Below are 20,186 nucleotides of genomic sequence, written 5' to 3'. Positions count from 1 at the left end.
GTTCGTGTTCTCCTGTAATTAATTTCCATTGTTAGTGTTCAGTGAAAGAAATCAACATTGAAGCAGCAATTTTACCAGCAACAATAATGTCTACAGAGGGCAGATCCCATCTTTCTTTCTTACCTTCTTGAGATAAAAAAATACAAAATTTAGCAACATTATCCTTTAATTTTCTTTAAAAGTGAAATTTTTGTTTTGTTTTGTTTTTTTTCTTAACGCTAACGGATGCACAGTTGCAGTCAGGAAAAGACCAGGACAGTTGCATTATAAAATACACTGCTTATTTTGACAACTATTTATTTTAAGTATATCAGAGATAGTAGATCTGTGGTTTGTTCCTTGGACTAAGCATAAACGTTTTGCCAAGTGCTTTGTTCCACATTCCCTTTAGTTCCCTCTGTGCCAACAGACAACTCTTTCTACTATGCTGCCCTTTTCTTTTAGCTGTGAAACAGGACTAGTACTTTCCTTATAAAGATAACACGAGTATTAGCTGAGTTAAATTCTGCTCTCAGATGCAGCCAAACAATTCCCTGAGCAGATCAGGAGTTATAAACACCCATCCAGGAAGGACAAACTCAGCAAAGGGATTTTATGTGGAAAGTGCTTTGAATAAGAAAAGCGTCATATAAACGCTAAGCATCATTATATTTATAGCCAACAAAAGAGCTTTTATGACTATATGGAAAGCCTAAACACTAACTAAAGAATTTGAAATGTCGTAGCAAATGAGATAACTTTCTACAGTACTTTCAGACAACCACATTGACCTCCTCCACCTTGCCCGCTCACTTTGCTCTGTGTTCTCAATGGCCTTGCAAGGGGAAATACAGAGCACCCACGTGCTCACATGGTAACTCGCTCAGCATGTTCTGGACTCTGAAATGAGGACTTCATTGCAATGATTTCTGAAATAGGTCTCACTTTATTCTGTACTGGATACAAGGGGTTTTTGGAAAACTTTCACCTTTTACCACTACACAACTTAAGAAAGCCAAATCCGATGTGACGAAATCCACCCTTTCGATAACTTTGTAAGACATGCATATCAGCAGACGAACTAGATTCTAAGTACAGTGCCCGGACTACTACAGCATGGCCAAATACCTGCTGTCTCTGAAAGAGAATGGCAAAATTCTGATACAAATGGACCTAATGACCCATGCGTACTGTGGTTAATACTGTTACACATTAAGTTGTTTTGTGTGGTTGTGGTACACTAACTTGATCTCATACGCACCAGGCAAACTGAACAACCTCTATGACATTTTTGAATATGAGGTCTCAACTTGCGGCCTTATATTTCAAAATGCTGGTAGAGGCACCAGGAATTTTGTTCCTCCTAACAGCAGTCAGAACCAAGTTAGGATAGGATTGTCACCTAACAAAAAGTGACGCAGGTGGAAAACTATTAATAAGAAAGTGTTATCAAGTAGGGAGAAACTTACTCAGCAAACTCCAAAGATGCCTCAAGCACTTATGTACTCCATGGTTCTACAAAGGCAGCATTTTGCATATCAAGAGAGAGAGAGAGAGAATATTGCAAGTAGGAAACGGACTGGAACGCTCTAACCTGTTTATGCAGCTGATGTCACTAGAACGTGTGCATGCGTGCAAATCTGTCTGTGTCTATTATAATAATGTAACTACCTCACTCTGCATTTTCCAGGAAAAATATTTTGGCTTAGTTTTACTATTCCAAAACTTGCTATTATTAATTTCACTTCTCCACTAGTCTTTTGCATTGATAAAAGGTTTCTCCTTCTAAGGGGCAAGATTTGGAAATTACCAAAAAATATATATTAAAAGACTTATTTCAGGATATGGATGAAATTTTATTCAAACCATGTTGCCTCAGTTACTGCTTGTAATGTGAACCTTATGAGATCAGATCTTGGGGTTAATAGACAACGAATACAAACATACTGTGTTTCAGCTTTTATTTTTTCAATGGCTTTCCATTACTTCGTGTCTGCTCTGGAAAATAATACGATGCCACTAATCAAAGCAAAATGTTTGTACGTACGTTTCCCTTACAATCCTCATTATGTTATGTGTTTTGTTGAAGTAAGCTCATGTGTAAGTGTATTTGTACAGCAGAATGTGTCCATTGTATTGTATCCATGTCAAAAATAAAAACAGTACCAACAGACAAAGCTCTTCAAATCTAAACACGTGGGGTTTGGACAGAAGCAGGTGACAAACTGCAAAAAGCAGTGGTGAATCCATCTTAAAAACAACTCTGTCGTTACAGCACCTGAACAGCGAGCTACACAAAGGACCACATTCTGCCACCTTTGCTCAAGTGAATCAGTCCTTTGCTCCAGGAGCTCTTCTCTGAGACTACTTCAATGCAAGATACGAAATGACACTGCTTGGAACCCTGTCTCATTGAAATCAATGATAAACTGCTTTGGGATTACATTTGAGCCAATATTTTTTAAACTAGTATGAAATACACAGAGCAAAACTGACTTTAGAACAAATTGTAAAAATGCATTGTAAAAACCAAACAAAATTGTAAGGAGCAAGCAAAAATACTGCTAGTTCAAAGAGAAAAAAGGAGATGACAGTGACTAAAGAACTGTTCTACAGACGCATCTTCAAGCATGAGACGTGTTTGTCACTGCTCAATGATCTGGCCAGTTGATGAATGTCCTTGCTTGAGTGGGACTGAGCACGTCCCCCAAACCTGGTTCAAGCACAACTCCTGGAAGACTCATTTTAGAAACAGAGGCAGACACAGTAGGAAAAGGTCAAGACAGAACTGCTGACTGTCCCGTGAATTAAGAACCACGGAACATCAAAGGTGCTTCCCTGTGTCCTGCAAGAAATACTCTTTTCCTAAGATGCATTAGATCTCATTGCCAAAATACATAGCTGTTCCCAAGCCAGACCCAAATTGTTTCTTTAAAACACATGAAACCATAAACAAGAACACAATCTTCCTAGACAATGTGGCTATAATGGGGGTCAGAAGCACTGGATATTAGGGCAGAAATTAAAGGGACTGGAGTTACCATACAAAGTATAAGTAAGAAATTCTATGCATTAGACTCTGAATCTTCAAAATTATTCTGAGATCTTCAAAATTATGCCTTTAGTCTCCTGCTCCCTCTGCTGGACTCTATCCACTTTTACACTTCACTTAGCCTCCTGGCTCTTTTTCTTCTAACTGAAATGTATGGACAACTGAACTACACGAAATGATGCACAGTTTATTGTAGTTTTATTATGTGGTCCAAAATTATTACCTTTTTATAAAATGACCAACACACAATAAAATGAAATACTGTCAAGTAATCAAAAGAAAACATACTGTAAACACTGATTAATAAAATTCCCCAAAAAATACACAATTAATGCCATTAACATTATAGCAGAGGTATTTGTTGTTTAAAACCTTTTAGTTAAAATGCAGACAAAGAGCTTCCGACTAATAAGACAAACAAACAAAAGAAAACCCCACAACTATGACCTGAGTTGGAAAACAACCAGAAAATCAAAGAGATGCAGGCTCCCACCCATTCTTGTTTTCATTACAAAATGAGAATGAAAAATAACAGATCAACAACAATAAAAACACCTCTCAGTCCAGACAGGCTTTTCTGCAGTTCAGTGCTCAGCCCCAGGGCAGGAATGAGGAAAGACTCCACGCAGGTCAAAAGCTCTGCTGAAGTCAAACAATTCTGCCTGTTGGCCCTTGGTCAACACGAGGTTCCTCAAACAGCCACGGAATGAGCTCTTGCTTGTGAGGCAGTTTTGCTTCACATCAGCTGAAAAACAAATGTGAAAGATGTAGAATCTGTTTCCAGTGAACTGAAACAATACAAAGAACCAGGTTATTATTCAACTGCTTCCCCTCCTTCCCAAACAAGATACAAAAACACCACCTGAGAAGCAACAAGTTCCATTCATGTTTGGATGATCTGGGACATCCCACTGTGGATAGTCACCACTGCCTTCAAGCGTGAGCCATGCACGGGGAAAACCTGTGCAGAGTTTGCAGAAATAATTTGTCCCAGATGACAATGGGAGATAAGCCAAGGGAAAAGAGAGGGGAAGACCACTCTATGTAGGTGTCTTCCAAGTTAAACTGGCAGAATATGGAACAACAACTGAGCTGTACACAGTCATGGACCCCACCGGCAAACCAAACCATGAGGCTGGTAGAGTGTCCAACTCTTTTTTCCATACAACCTGTGAAACAATTCATTCTACTTCTGTAGTACTCAGCTAAACAATTTCTCTCTTCTCTACGAACCCTATTCTTTACAGATAGAGCACTGAAAGAACAATTAGTATCACATTAGCCTATTTAAAAAAAAAAGGTTCACAAGGTGTTGATAAAGCTGCTTTGGTATCTGAAGAAGACCAAATATTAATCACGATTTGGTTAATTAGCACTAAATCATTTTTCATAAAGCACCAAAACCTTGTCCAACAGAAGGCTCTGTAACATTTCAAGCTATTATCCATAAAGCTTTCCAAATATTTAAAAGCTGAGTTTGCCCTTCAGACCTCATCACTCTGTTTTCACACAAATGGAAATATCTGAATTGCTAAACTCTAACAGCTGTTTCAGAGACAAATGGATATGGGCATTTTATGCTGTTTAAAAGCATAAGACACTCAAAACTATACGAAGCCTACTCACTTGCAGTACTGATGTGGTCATTAAAAAGTATTCCTGAAAACAGGCCAGACTCACGATGTCCAAAATTCAGTCCTCTTAATGAATACATGGTCTTGGCTCAAATTATCAACTAATAGCTGCACAACTTAACCGAAAAGTAATTCAATTATATATTTTTTGTGTTACTATCTTTTTATATTACAGTTGTAGTATGATTGACAGACAGTTATTTCAGAAGGGAATTTGCACAGAACAAGGGAAATAGATGTTCATCTGCAGCAGCTTGACTTCTGCCTGCACAGCCCCCGACACAAAACATTAGCAGAAATAAAGCAGGGAAAAGCACTGTAGCAATCTTACTTGGATGAATGTGAAGGAAAGCCCTAATATCAATTTGACTGCAGGAGAACCACACCTCAACATACACAGGCAGAGAGTTGTGAAGTCTGAGGGAGACTGCGAAAGATAAACCATGTGGAGGAAATCCTTCTCAGAAACCAAGGAGCAGGTTTGTGTAGGAGAGTGACAAGAGTTTAGTTGATCTTGCCAGCACACTCAACAGCTAAATGCCGTCCTTCACAAAGACAGTATGCACAACTATTAACATGCTGTGATCTCATTGACAATGTGGAGAATGGTAATTACGATTTATAACTCAATCATGAACTTCATGAATCAGACAGAGAGAGCAAGGGAGGAAAGGGGGGGGGGGGGGGGGGGGGGCGGAGAGCGCATGTATTAAGAGTCATTCTTATGAGAGAGAGAGATGGAGCAGGAGGGAGAGAAGGGAAGAGAAATATTATTGTACCTACCAGGATAGCCTCCAACATAAATGGGATTGTTCGTATCTGCAGATGTTGACTGGATGTAGGGATTATCACTTTGAACCAAATTCCCATCAATTATCAGCGAAATGTGATGTTTGCTTTTGTTTGCTTGAAGCTTGTGCCATTTTCCATCGCACAAACTATTTGTGCCTCTTGGTTCATACGCAGCTGTTATTCTGCCAGCTCCATTGTTGACATGGAAAAAAACCTGTATAAACAGTCAGATGCCAATAAAGATATAGAGTAAGAATACATGAACTAATTTGCCTAGATAAAAGCACAATCATGCTGATGCAGAGACTTCCGTTTTAACACACATTTGGTGATTATGCAAAGCTAATGTTTACTTTTATAGATAGAGTGTGTCCTTATCGAAGTAGCTTTAAAATCTAAAAGATTTAGATCTATCTCTGCAATGGTCCGTTAGGTTAGCTTGGTATACTTGAGATTTCAATGTTTTTTACAAATACAAATCAAGTATTTTCTCACAGAAGCTGAGACTTCAGATCTGAAAGAAGATCCACTGTATCTAACCGAAGAGAAAGAGAATTGACTGAAAGCACTTGTCATTGCCAATACATATATTGATTTACTTAATGTATTCATTTGTCAAAGCAGTAGACATTTCCTCAACTCTGTGGTGAGGATTAATATGTAAATATTCATGGAGAAACTATGTCCCACAGAAACAGTGATATTTAATACTGTCTCTAGCTAGGAAGTTTTGAATAAAAAATGAGTTATTTCTAAGAAAACAAAATACTTAAGAGCAATCAAGTATACATTTTTCATGCAGGAGATGACTGGAGAACTATGTATTGATTGTTAAAAGGTTTATGGAGCATAATGGCCAGTAGAAGTAGAGAGTGAGTTAATTGCTCATTAACATTGAAGAAGAGATTACAAACCAGGGTGCTTTGTACATGCAGTAATATGTTTATCAAGGACAAGTATGGCAGAAAAAGTATTAAGCTACAAGAAAAGTGTATGTTTGGTCTAACATAAAAGGTATGTAGTAAAGAGGTCACAGTGGCTGCAGGTTAACATAAATTACACTAATTAAGAAGGCAAAAAGTTTCAGTGACTTCTGTTAATCTCATATTTTACCATATAATGATGATGATAAACCTTGAGCCTGAAAGTCTGTCCCATAATAGCTCTGTGGGGATTTGGTTTGGACATTTTGCCTCCATCCCATTTCAGTGGTGTCTGTTTAGTGCTACCCAACTGTTCTAGGCTCCCAGTTTTAAGGAAGCCTCGTGAAATGAGTGTGCCGGCACAGGGCAGCCTACCTTGCCATTTACAATCTCCAGTCCAATGGCATCAACCTTAGCACTGCTGACCCCGAGAAGAACACCGTGCATCATTGTCGTACGAAACTCCAGTGTGATGTTCACGTCAGATCGGACTTTGTAACCTTGTCGGACTGGAAAGAAGTTATAAGCTTCTAATAGAAGCCTTGTAACCCACAGTACAAAGTAGAATACATACATTGTCCTTAAAAGGCCTAAAAAGCTTGTTAATTACTCTGCCAGGATAGGACCTTGCAGAACCCCTGAAAAATAAGTCCTCCAAAGTTGTAATTCACATTTTATACTGGAAAAGCTAAATTCCCAAATAAGCTTTCTTTCATTAATTTAGATTTAATACATTCTATCTTATTTATAAGAAACTGAAAAGAGCACATATTAATATAATCCTTCATGTTACTTCACAAGTACCCTATGTCTTTTGTCTCCATACCCTTTAACAGACCTTAACTTAACATCATGAACACGGATATCCTCAGCTGAAGAAAGAGGCAGCTCATTTCTTTCCCAGTGCTAAAATCATTAGAACTTTCATTTGTGGAAGATAGCCCTTCACAGAAATGTCCACTTTTGGATGTAGAGAGTAAAGTGGCTCAGAAATACATATGCTAGGCACACACTCTTTGTGTGAGGAGTCAATTAATTACACACAGTCCCAGCACGACGTAGAAAGAGTATGTTTTCATTAACTTTAATTCGCTAAGGTACTGCTTTCATTTAATGACACTTACCTAGAGCAGCAAAGCCACTCCCATCAAAGAAAGTACCTTCCTGCACTGTTACATAGCATTTATTCACAGCAAAGATGGAGACAGGGCTCTCCTTGTTCAGTTGCTTGCTGTTAATTGTCATACTATCAATGCAGGCAGGAATACTGTGAGTCACCTAAGCACATTGAAATATAAGAGTTAATGTGTAATACAAACTGCTGCAATGCTCTCTTAGTGATTCACCTGATGTTATTGTAAATAAAAATTCTCTTAACAGAACGCAGCAGGATTTAAAATATTTATGTAATTACATTTATATTTATTACATATGGTTACAAATGTAATAATGTCTTAGAGTCACAATAAATACTGTTCAGAAACACAGTACGCTATAATATATAGAAAGAATTGTGTTTGCCTGAATGTGAGCAGGGATACCCCCAACAGTTAAACACATTCCAAACATGCTTCAGCAAGTTAACAAGCAAACCAAGATTTTGTAAGACATTCTGTAAGTATAGATCACCAGAGTTCTATCCAGCAAAAAGATTCACTAGAATTACTCACTATTACTATTTTCATCAATTGCAGATTCACAGTGTTAAGATATTTGTTAGCCCCATCATCCACTTAAAAAGCACAGGTGATGAAAGTATGCCCAGGAATTGAGAAACATTGTTATCACCAGAATCCTCCCCGAGATAATGGACTGCACAAGGAGGAAGGTGACTAAAACCTACCCTCTAAAAGCACGTACAAAAAGCATGTTTTAGTCTCAGCCTTTCAGAGATATTTAAGGCACATAATTCCTGTTTGAATACACTAGGACTCAGGTACCAAGATGTCTGAGATTCTAGGTCATATTTTTATCTTATACTAGGAAACACAGGAATTTATACTCTTTATCTATTTTTAACAGAAAAATTGATAGAAGAAAAAAATCTATTAAGGGCTAGTACTAAAACACAAGGATACAAGCTCTAGCTAGAGTCATAGAAAGCTGGAAAGATTTATCTGATAAAGGGTCAATACTTTCTTTGTTATTACTTTCCCTAAGTAATGATCCCTTTCCCGGCAAGACCATGGAGTAGATCCTCCTGGAAACTATGCTAAGGCACCTGGAAAATAAGGAGGTGATTGGTAACAGCCAACATGGCTTCACTAAGGACAAATCGTGCCTTACAAATTTGGTGGCCTTCTATGATGGAGTTACAGCATTGGTAGGTAAGAGCAAATGACGTCATCTACCTGGACTTGTGCAAAGCATTTGACACTGTCCCTCACAACATCCTTGTCTCTAAATTGGAGAGACACGGATTTGATGGATGGACGACTCATTGGAAAAGGAATTGGCTGGATGGTCACACTCAAAAGAGTCACGGTCAACAGCTCGATGTCTGCGTGGAAACCAGTGACAACTGGTGTTGCTCAAGGGTCAATATTGGGACTAGAGCTGTTTAACATCTTTGTCAGGGACATGGACAGTGTCATTGAGTGCACCCTCAGCGAGTCTGCCAACAACACCAAGCTGTGTGGTGTGGCCAACACGCTGGAGGGAAGGGAGGCCATCCAGAGGGACCCGGACAGGCTGGAGAGGTGGGCCTGTGTGAACCTCATGAAGTTCAGCAAGGCCAAGGGCAAGGTCCTGCACCTGGGTCGGGGCAATCCCAAGCACAGACACAGGCTGGGGGATGAGTGGATGGAGAGCAGCCCTGCGGAGAAGGACTTGCGGGTGTTGGTTGACAAGAAGCTCAATATGACTCAGTAATGTGAGCCCCCACCTGTGAGACCCCAGAGGAAGGCCACAAAGATGATCAGGGAGTTGGAACCAGATGATCTTCAAGATCCCTTCCAACCCAAACCATTGTATGATTCTAAGTAGTTCTTTTTTGCCCCTGTCAGAGACAAGATACTGAACTAGATGGGTTTGATGCCGTATACTCATTCTAGTATTGCAAAAATGCCAGAGGCACCTCACCACCCCAAACCTTCTTACATTCCCAAGATTCTTCGGCACGTAGTCTAAAGGAAGTCCTCCCACGTAGAGCTTCCCCTCCACGTCCAAAGTGCTACCATCTCCCAGGACACTGACTGCTACCAATTCCTGTCCATCCACAATGATTGTACCTTTTCTTTTAACGTATTCTGTCTTTATCTGGAAAAAATGAGAGCACGCAAATATGAATCACTAAGTTCAATCAGTTACCTAGTCATCATTTGCCATAAAAGTAAGCAAGACCATTTTTTAGTGGTTACATTGCTTTGATATACTGTACTGAGGCATCCTCTTGAAAATCATTGTGAGGCTGAGGCCATTTCAGAATGCAACTGAGCAGCTAAACTGCTTCTTTGTCTCGCCAATGGCCCACAATGGTTGCATGTTGTCCTGCATAAGTCTTTCAGTGTCTTAATCATCGAGTGCACCCTCACCGAGTGCCGACACCACCAAGCTGTGTGGTGTGGCCAACATGCCGGAGGAAGGGAGGCCATCCAGAGGGACAGGCTGGAGAGGTGGGCCTGTGCAAACCTCATGAAGTTCAGCAAGGCCAAGGGCAAGGTCCTGCACCTGGGTCAGGGCAATCCCAAGCACAGACACAGGCTGGGCAATGAGTGGATGGAGAGCAGCCCTGTGGAAAAGGACTTGGGGGTCCTGGTGGATGAGAAGTTGAATATGACCCAGCAACGTGTGCTCGCAGCCAGAAAGCCAATGGCATCCTGGGCTGCATCCAGAGCAGCGTGGCCAGCAGGTCGAGGGAGGGGATTCTGCCCCTCTACTCCATCCCCATGAGACCCCATCTGCAGTGCTGTGTCCAGCTCTGGGCCTCCAGCACAAGACAGACATGGACCTGCTCCAGTGGGTCCAGAGGAGGACCACAAAAGTGATCAGGGGGCTGAAGCACCTCTCCTATGAGAACAGGCTGAGAGAGTTGGGGTTGTACTTAAAACAGGCCTAAGGGAAAGCTGGAGAGAGACCTTCTACAAAGACATGTAGTGATAGGACATAGGGTAAGGGTTTCAAACTGAAAGAGGGGAGATTTAGATTAGATACAGGGAAGAAATTCTTCCCTGTGAGGGCAGTGAGGCCCTGGCACAGGCTGCCCAGAGCAGCTGTGGCTGCCCCCTCCCTGGCAGTGTTCCAAGGCCAGGCTGGATGGGGCTGGGAGCAACCTGGTCTGGTGGAAGGTGTCCCTGCCCATGGCAGGGGGGCTGGAACTGAATGATCTTTAAGGTCCCTTCCAACCCAACCCATTCTACGATTATTTAAAGACACTAGTTTATTGCCATAGGATATGAAAACATCACTGAGTTTAAAGAGGGGAGTAGCTGTGCTGGTCTTCTGCAATTATTGTGCTGCCCACTAGTCATCTTGGCTTTCTGAAGTGCACACTCCTACGCTGTAATCCTATGATGGGCAGTGCTGAATTTGCTATGACCAAAAAGCTTTCCAGTCGCATCCATCTTGTTCATTCATGCCCATATGCCTTCCTTGAACTAAAACAATTACTTACATGCAAGTGAGGGACTTCATTTGAAGTCAGCTAACCATTTATCCTTCCTTGGTTACTTTTAGCCCCACTCAGAATCCTGACCTAGTTTCATGAACATTTGGGTTGCTAAGGGGATAAAGTGGTACAGCAGGATGATATAAGCAGATGGCAGAGAATAGAAAGAAGTGCTTCTTTCAGCAGCAAGGCATATTAGCTTAAACTGATTGTAGAGCTACTGCAATAATCACCCCCAGATGTGAAGTGGCGTGACTCAGCCTTAATCTCCAAAAAAAAGGTTCAAGCTCATGTTTTTATGTCCTGGGTAGTAAAGGCAGATCAGCTCTCATATGGAATCTGTCACCTCTTCAAAAGTGGATAGTGTGAGTATGAGTTTTACGTGAGTATATTTAATTTTAAACATGCATCTGTAAATCCTGGAGTGTTCTTCCTTTCAGGGTAGGCAGCAGAGCTTAACTGTGATCTCTCTCTCTGACAGAAGTTCATATCTGCTTTATGTTAGATTCTGCTGGTTTTTCTTCTGCTGATTATACACGAAAAGCAAAAATAACATTCTGCTGCTTCCCAAGGCACCTAGGAGACGTGGCAGCTTTGTGTCATCAATCACTTTGTCCCACAGAAGCCACTTCCTGGAGTTAAGGCTTCATGTCTGGACAAGGGAAGGGAATCTTAGCAGGATGAATACTGTCATCCTCACGTGCCTTAAGAAAAATAACCTGGTCAGAGTTGCTTTTAAAACTGAAGCAGACATCACAGTCACTTCTCACAAAAAAAGTCAGAGCCAGCAGCAGGTGGGTTGCCCAGAGGAACTGGCCAGGCCAATAGAGGCTGTCACAGAGTCTTTGTAAAGAAGGCCCTAAATGTTACATGACACCTGAAAGCTGTAGCCATAACTTCTCAAACTCTCCTTCTGCCAAGTCCTCCCGCTCCAGCCTCCATTCATTCCAAACATCTACCTTTCTCATGTTGCATCAACCAAGGAAAGGAAAGAGAATTGTTTCCTGTTACCACTAGCTGCTATGACATGCTCAGGTATTCAGCAGCAAGTGGGAGAAAGGAGAAACTGTGCACCCCTCAATCTTTCACCCTGTCACACAGTTGCAGGTCTTTGGTGACATAGTGCATGGAAAGCTTTCTGTGGAAAAAGTCAGATTTTCTAGACCTCTCTGTTGGGTTCCTCTCTGGTGAAGATGGCTATCATTACATAGGTGGGAACTATTTTATTTCTAAATAATCTGAGACATTTGACAGTAGTTAGACGCTGGAATCAATACATCATTGACGTGAATTTAAAAAGGAAATAATTAGACTCAAGCACAAGTTATCTGAATGGTTTCATGATTCCATTAAAGACTGCTTGCCTTTGGAACACAGAAAGCATACAGAATAGGCGGGGAAAAGCCATGCCAGTAAGTCCAGGAAAGACAAAATGGAGTACAAGATTGGTGACTACCTACCGTATGCCATTTTCCATCACTGATAACAGCAGGATGAAAAGCTACTGCTTTTCCTTTGCCTAGATCAAATGAGAAATAGAGCTGTCCCCCATGAAGCTGTAGGGCTGCATAATCAATCTGGTTCTGGTGAGCCATGTAGTAAATCAGGCCACTGGAGGCAAAGGTTCTGAGATTCAGCTGGACAGAAAGTCTAGACAACAAAAATTCAGTGTTACTGAAAGACATTTCTTCTGCATTGATAAAAAGCTTTTCTGGAGACAGAGAACAGCCACAACCAATTTATTATTATGAAAGGAATTTTGTTATTACAAAGGCCAGGAAAGTAGAATTAGCATTGATTTTAAGAAACCATGACCTGTAACATATTTCATAATGGAAATCAGGGTTGTACCTGTCAGAGACAGAAAAAGTGTTTGTCCTAGAGTGAGCTGGGCTTTAAGAGGGACGGGCTCTTCACAACCGCAGGCTTGCCTATTGCTCCAAGAAAGGAACGAATTCCAGGATAATGTGATGGCATCCATTACTACTAGCTGGGCTTGCTGCGATATAATGGGCAGACTGAAAACAGAGCGAGGCTTAAAAGGTAGAGGAGCTGACTGAGCCATTCATTATGGAGACACTAGGTGCAGACTACATAGCATCAATCCTCTGCAATGTCCTTATGTTCAATAGTTACAACAGAAGGGCTAGAAGGGAAAAAGGCTCTTTTCTCAACGCCTGCAGAGGCTTCTTGAGTCGAAAGCAGCATACACAAGTAGCTTACAGGCTGTGCTTTGGAGACCTTGTGGGAGCCTTTCAAACAAATAAGAGTGGCTGAGAGGCTATCACACGTTAAGTCTCAACAGAATGATTCTTCTCAACAGTCTCTTAGCTCCTTCAGTGACCTGGGGAGTGAAACAGACATGGAAGGTGCAATTGCAGAAAATTCAGAGGACAGGGCGAGATGTTCTGCAGAACTCTGACCACGAGTTAACTCATGATCACAAACCTGGGAAAGACATATTAATCATATTGAGGTGGTTGTGATACATTCTTCCATGAGGAACTAGAGAAACCTGAAGCGAGGGCCATGTTCAAAGCTAATAATGCAGCAATCATTCATGAAAGCTTCTTGTAGCTCAATACAACACACTAGGTGCATGTGTGATTCAGGACATACTCACTTCTTCCTGACAGTAGACTGATTGAAGAGCAGTGTCAAGTGGCTGCCTCTGGCAAGTCCAAACTGATAGGCACCTTGAACATGACCAGGTAGCTCTTCTTTTGCACAAACTACCTGTTAACGAAAGGACTTTATTAGGAATAGCATCAGGTGCTGACCAGCAAGGGCTGAATGGCAATGTGCCTACGCAGAACTTTGAAAGGAGCACAGCTGAGCCACATGACAACCACAAAGTATAAAGCAACATCAATTAGCTAAACTCCCAATCATTCTGAGCTATCTTTAGGCTCAAAAAGAATTAGTTCTAATGATTAAGCTATGTCTTATGGACAGCACTTGGTCTTTTCTACTGAGAAATGTTTGAGAAGTATTCATTCATCATTTGTCTTAATTGATAGCCCTTTTGATAACAACTGCTGGAAGACAGAGTACAATTTCAGTGTGAAAATCTTACAGACTTGGTAGAAATATTTTCCCATTTAGTGAGGATGTACGATTTTGTTATGATTTGCAGGATGGAGAGCTGAGTAACAGAGTATGAGCCAAAGCTATACTTTAGCTCTAAGGACAGCTTATTTCTTTTTATAGCCACAGTTGTATGAAACATAAAATCCTGCTTTCTGTTGCCACAGAAAAATGATTTCAGGATACTTTGGAAACACTTCACTATAAAGATGTGCAGCTGCAGAAGGAGACAAGTAATGCTGCCTTCTCTCCTGGGAACAGGGACTGTGTGAGAGGAAACAGGTGCCATGCAAGCTGCATTCAGACACTGCATGTCTCTGGAACGGTTTGTGCCTCCTCTTTGACACAGAGCAGAGACTGCATGTGTGCGACCAGGAAAATGTGAATGCTGAATTGCACAGCTAATGCAAATCTCAGCACAGAGCCACTTTGGCAGGAATACACTAAAGGTAACAGTTTCTGTCAAGTTCCTCTGCTGGGGGATTATCACTCCATTTTTTCTTGTCTTTTTTACTGTTGCTGCCTGAACAGCAGTAAACTTCACTACATTTCCCTTCCAAAAGGCCAACAGGCTGCTACAAAGGTTTATATCACAGTTTCTCTATAAGAAACAATAATTTTAAATCTACATTCATTGAACCATGCTGTACCATAAAAGAGTCAAATATATATGGTCCTTCAAAAATTCTCTGCAAAGCTAAAACGTATCTTGCTGTTCAATACTTTCCTAGAAGAGGCAGTAGACCTTTGCTGTAATACATACTTTTTTTACATTTGTAAGAGGCCTCAGAGGAACTTGTAAAGCCTGAAGTTCAGGTTGAATCTCAAGGTCTCCTGGCCGTGTGGCTGGTTTAGGCTTCTCTGACAAAAAGCAGCTGTCCATATCCACATGTTCATACTTCATGGAAGTGGTGAAATACAAAAGCCTGTGTTTTAAAAAAAACCCTACATTTTAAGAGGTGAAATCCCAAAACCCTACATTTCCCAAGCACAAGGAGAGTATTTTACAGGGTCTTTCTCCAGTAATAGGAGAAAGGGAAAGAAGTGGCATGCTGGGACAAAAAGATTGACAAGTGGCAAATAATCTGTTCATAGAATATTAACAGACAATATTCTTGGAAGACCATTCTGTCTGTGAATGCAGATGAAACTATAGCAGAGAAAGCTGCATTTTGTTCAGCGTTTCTATACACATTAAAGACATTTTTAATGCTATTTGGAAACGTAGATGGTAATATCCATTGTCTGCCTGTTATGATGCCCAGATCATCAGTATCGTGTTTATGTTATGTTAAGAACCAGGCAAACGGACAATGTCATGAAAGAGATTACAAACTACAATTAATAATTGCTATACGAAGGTTTCCAAATCAGAGCAGTTACCCCTATGACTTACTCCTTGTTAAAAATAAGATTGCTGATACAGCCATGAAAGGAGCCAGCCATTTTTAGCCCTAAGATGCCCTCTCCTGCTGGAATGCCACCAGCGTAGAAGTTGGAAATATTTATGGGGCTCGTTTCTGCTGATGAACCAAGCCTCAGTTCTGCAGGGTTGCTTTCATCCACCTGTACAGTTATGATCCTGAAAAAGATAAAGTAGGGAAAACATTCAACACGCACCTTAGACATTCACTTTCAATTGAAAAGTATTCCTTTCAGCCTCAGAAATGTCCTGTTCTAAGAAATAAAGATTCTATCAATTTGATAACCCTTTCAATGTCTTGAAACTAGACCATTATCTTTAGATATTTTTTAACGTGTAGAATTTTGTCAAATATCTTTCTAAATTATTTTGATAGGTATGTTTCCAAATCATTTTGATAGCTGAATTTTTTCTAATACTATTTAGTATACTCTACTGAAGTGGCCCAAGCTGTCTAGAGATTGAGAGCTTTTAACTACAACCTCATCAATGGCTGTATGCTGCATACAATTACCATGTAAATCAGAACACCTCCTTTAACACCAGAGAAACACAGCCCTGATTGTTGCACTTAATGAGCTAGCAAAGGCAGTTCCTCAGAGAGCGCAGTGAACTGACAACAGCACACAGTAATTAAACGGGTAGTACTGTTCGCAGCCACATGTACCTCTTATTCCGGATTAGGATGACTGAGTGTTCTTGTCCATCGCTGTATGTTCCATTAGCGGACTGAAGAATTACCTTCCTAGTACTTGCTCTATCTCCGGCATTAACATGCACTGCAAGATGACCATCAATCAACATGATGGAAAAGAAGGGCTGTGGATTCAATCAGAAGATTAATTTTTAACTATAACTCAATTTCCTGTCACTCATTCAATGTTTAAATAGAACATACTTTGGAAAAATTTACCTCCAATTTTTTTGTAAACAAACTTTTTTACAAAACTCAAAGACTAGTACGCATGTACTGGTACCTCTCAGAGTGCAAAGCCTTCTAACAGGAAACACAAAAGCTGAAAATTTCTCTGGTCATGATAAAAATTCAGGTTAAAACGCAGGAGGTTTTTTAGATGCCACGACCACCCCACTCCACTCTTTAGAGGAAGGAAATAAGAAGGGCCAGGTTTTCCTACTAAGACTTTGTCCTTGGATTCCAGGAGTTCCAAATCAGTCCACCAGATATCAGATAGCTGTTCATCTCAAATTCTTCAATAGCTATTTTTGACTAACAGAAGTGGAAGTAAGACTTTCATATGCAATCCTCCTCCTTGTTGCAAAAGCATTCTGGGTCCTAGTAACTGTAATAGGTCTCTGCCGACTGATCCTTCACCTCTCCTCTGCTACAATGAATAACCTCTGTTCCCCACCTAGCCTCTGTATTTGGGCCTTCCTAAACTGAATAAACTTTTTTCTTTCTCATTCTTTGCAAATTACAGTCATTAAAACCTGACTAAATATCACAAAATAAAAATGGCAACAACAATACCAAAAAACCTTTGTTTTCAGTACTTGCCAAATGTGCTTGTCTGCGTCGTCGCTTTCCCAGTCCCCTGCTGAGTCCAGCAAGGATGATGCCACTGCTGTTCTTTGTAGCAAAAGTTGCCATCAGTTCTGATTCCGGGCTTAAGGACTTGGGTACCAACTCAATATATCCGTTGCTGAAGACGTTCACACTATGAATAGGCTATTTTATGAGGAAGAGGAATAATTATTGACTTTGTCCCTACACAGCACCCAGTAAGAAAAAAGATAAATAAATTCGAGTATAGATTAGATTGTCTTTGAGTTTTTCAAGATAAACACATTTCAACTCACTATATTCTTTCAAAAACACTACTATTCATTGTTCAATAACAATAAAGATCAGGTCACAAAATCTAAAAGTCTCCTACCTCCAATACACAGCCTTTTCTTACTCCATATGAATTTCTAAGCAAGTCAAAGGTTGAACGGGATATTTCCAGATTCTTGATGCATCCCACATACATTCTACTATTAAGACCTTTCCTGAAACACAAAACAAGGCTTTTTTTCCAAGGAGTAGCATTTGGAATCTCCTGGGAGAAAATACTTTTCTCATCAATAAGAAAGCAAGGCCTTTTTTAAAGAATGCAGTCAGCCCAATATAAGTGAAAATAAGGGTAATTTGGGGTTTACTCTTAGCAGATATTCTGATCTTAAAAAGGGTCAGGCAACATTGTCCCCAGACGGAAACATCTATGTGCGTAGTCCTGTGTGTCAGGCCAGGTAATTTTCCAAAACTTTAACCTGAATATTCAGCTGAAATGTAATGGCTTTTGTGTGAGAGGGTAACTGTGGCTCTACTACCTAGCAATTCTGTTTCTTAAGTCTGGAGGATGCCTAATTTGGTTCCAGGTTTAAGTCAGAGAAATTTAAGGCTGTCCTGCCATAGTCCCTTACAGGCTGCTATGCCAGCTAAGATTATCAAGTTTGCACCTCTGCAATAACTGCATAGAGAGCAATATTGTCCTGGAATTTACCTTATTGTCAAGCGCATGCAGACAGTTTAATTAGATTTTCTTTTGCCATGTTTATCCTTTCAAAGTGAAGCCACTGGAAGAAATGTAACTACAAGTTCAGCAGGGCTGTGCGATATAAAAACCATAAACTAGAGACATACATATTCATAATGTTTTTTGTTGATCTGTTCACAACTGTTCTCCTCTGTTCCAAGTTTCAAAACTGAATTACAAGAACTCCTTTCTGAAGTAGAACTTTTATCCTGAAGCACAGTTTTGCCCATAAATGCCATCTGGAAAACACAAAGCTCACACAGGTAGAGAATAAAGGAGCATCATTCCAGGCAGCAGTGCTGAATACTTGCTGCAGTCTGACACAAAGAACAGGTGGCTACTGTGGCAGTTGCTGCCATGGACATCACCCATGGAGGGGAAAAACAGTAGCTTGCCTCTGATCTGAACTGCAGTGTCAGACCTACCAGTGAAAAGCACCATATTAGAGTTTGAAGGCAAAGGACAGGTAATTCTGTGGTATGTACGGCTATAAACAAGACCCCAGACTTCACTGATTTTCACTAATTTCAGTAGAGATAGAGCTTGTTAAAGTCCTTCCCTCTACTTACAGGAGTCCTAGCAAAGGGGGAAAAGCAAGAGGACACTTTACCTCACAGACCTCGATCTTGGTAGCCCACCAATGAAGATTGGGTCCTTATCAGAGCGGTTCAGGTCCGAGGCAACACCAGGAGATTCTCCTTGCTTGGTTTCTTTATAATTAAGGTTATATGCATCCATGACTGCCAAAATTCCTGCAAAGAAAAGAGAGTAAAGATCTTGAGGACACAAATACCTAGTCTTCCATTTCAGCCACCTTGTCTCTGATAAAGGAAAACATATTCATTGACTCAAACATGTTTGGACAATCTTCTTATCTTTAGAATGAGTAATTTATCATACTTCTGGCTATTCTGTTTATGTCATTTGTTATTCTCTACCAAAACAAAATCAGGGGAAGTCTACAGGCAACTATATATATGAGACTGTGTCATAGCTATTAACATGTATTATTTGTAATGCATTACTTCCCAATATAGGCCCCAAAATACTGTTGTACTACGTACTATTAAAACACAGAACAGAAAACATGATCCCTGATACACAGACTTGGACAAAGGCCTTTCACTCTTTAAAGACTATTGAAATGTTTTTGTCTGGCAGCTTCTGCACTACTTGCTCTTTACAAGATGTGCCAAACCAAGCCAAAGATTTACACTGCTGCCCTTCTGAAAGCAAAGTAACATAGTGTGGCTGCTAAAGCACTGCATTGGAAGTCACCAAAATTGGTTGCAGCAATGTTCCCTGTGACTATCTTAGATATTTGTATTTGTAAATATGCAGAGAACTGTTTTTTTCAGTCTGTAGCCTACCTTGTTTCTTGTTCCGACTAAATGAAATTTTATACCATGTTCCATTGTTGTAACGATTTTCTGTTGTAAGAACAAGAGGTCCTGAACCTAGATCAACCATCAGCTTCACTTTGCCATCGACAAGCTCAAGGGACAAGAAGTCTCTCTGGGAGGGAAAAAAAAAAAACAAAACAACAAAACCCAAATGAACAGATTAAATTCCTGGAAATAAAGTCTTCCAAAATGATGCATCCTTGGCAGGTTTGGGCCACTGTGTGAAAAAGATTTATTAACTCTTGTACCTAGACTATTTTTTAGGCCCAAGACAGTTATCTTTGCTATGATTATGAAAATTAAGTTACATGTACCTCACAAGGATGTCTTTTTGTTTTGTTTTGTTGTTAAACATTCTTAAATGCATCATGGGTTGTGATTACTCAGCAGAGAAAGGTTTAAATAACAAATGACACATTTGATTTTTTTTTGGATGAAGTTGAGAGTAATTTGATTTGACTGTTAGCATAACGATCAAACCCTACAATGTTCTTTCTACAAGAAGCAAAGAGCTTCTTCACACAGTAAAAAAGACTTTCTGAATTTTAGTAAAAGCGCCCCCTCTGCACTGTAAAACTTAAGTCAGATATTGTGCAATGTATTCAGGCAGCGAGTACATAACACAGCAAATGAATAATGCAGTACTCTGAAACAATCCGTGTTGAACAAAGCTTTGTCCTCCTTCAGGAAAAGAAAACCACCAGCTAAGTATGCAGTAAGCTGCATGACATAACAACAAAGGTCTGGAGA

At 40.3% G+C, this 20,186-nt stretch overlaps 1 protein-coding gene across 1 annotated transcript in view; it reads right to left on the bottom strand.

Moving 5' to 3' along the window:
- Nucleotides 1-3,615: 3,615 nt before the first annotated feature.
- Nucleotides 3,616-20,186, bottom strand: part of LAMA1 (laminin subunit alpha 1) — a 107,085-nt gene continuing 90,514 nt past the window's right edge. Inside the window, exons 50-63 of the mRNA XM_086472474.1 lie at nt 19,404-19,548; nt 18,644-18,785; nt 17,392-17,506; nt 17,013-17,183; nt 16,164-16,315; nt 15,470-15,655; nt 14,837-14,999; nt 13,610-13,722; nt 12,447-12,636; nt 9,480-9,638; nt 7,505-7,658; nt 6,756-6,889; nt 5,449-5,671; nt 3,616-3,776 (exon numbers count right to left, since the gene is read on the bottom strand). Of these exons, the coding sequence (XP_086328600.1) occupies nt 3,616-3,776; nt 5,449-5,671; nt 6,756-6,889; nt 7,505-7,658; nt 9,480-9,638; nt 12,447-12,636; nt 13,610-13,722; nt 14,837-14,999; nt 15,470-15,655; nt 16,164-16,315; nt 17,013-17,183; nt 17,392-17,506; nt 18,644-18,785; nt 19,404-19,548 (2,208 nt within the window). The remainder of the gene's footprint in view (nt 3,777-5,448; nt 5,672-6,755; nt 6,890-7,504; nt 7,659-9,479; nt 9,639-12,446; nt 12,637-13,609; nt 13,723-14,836; nt 15,000-15,469; nt 15,656-16,163; nt 16,316-17,012; nt 17,184-17,391; nt 17,507-18,643; nt 18,786-19,403; nt 19,549-20,186) is intronic.

This window comes from Leptosomus discolor, chromosome 13 (genome assembly GCF_034619465.1).
Source record: "Leptosomus discolor isolate bLepDis1 chromosome 13, bLepDis1.hap2, whole genome shotgun sequence".
NCBI classification, from domain to species: Eukaryota; Metazoa; Chordata; class Aves; order Leptosomiformes; family Leptosomidae; genus Leptosomus; species Leptosomus discolor.
This window is presented reverse-complemented; position numbering and strand designations above follow the sequence as displayed.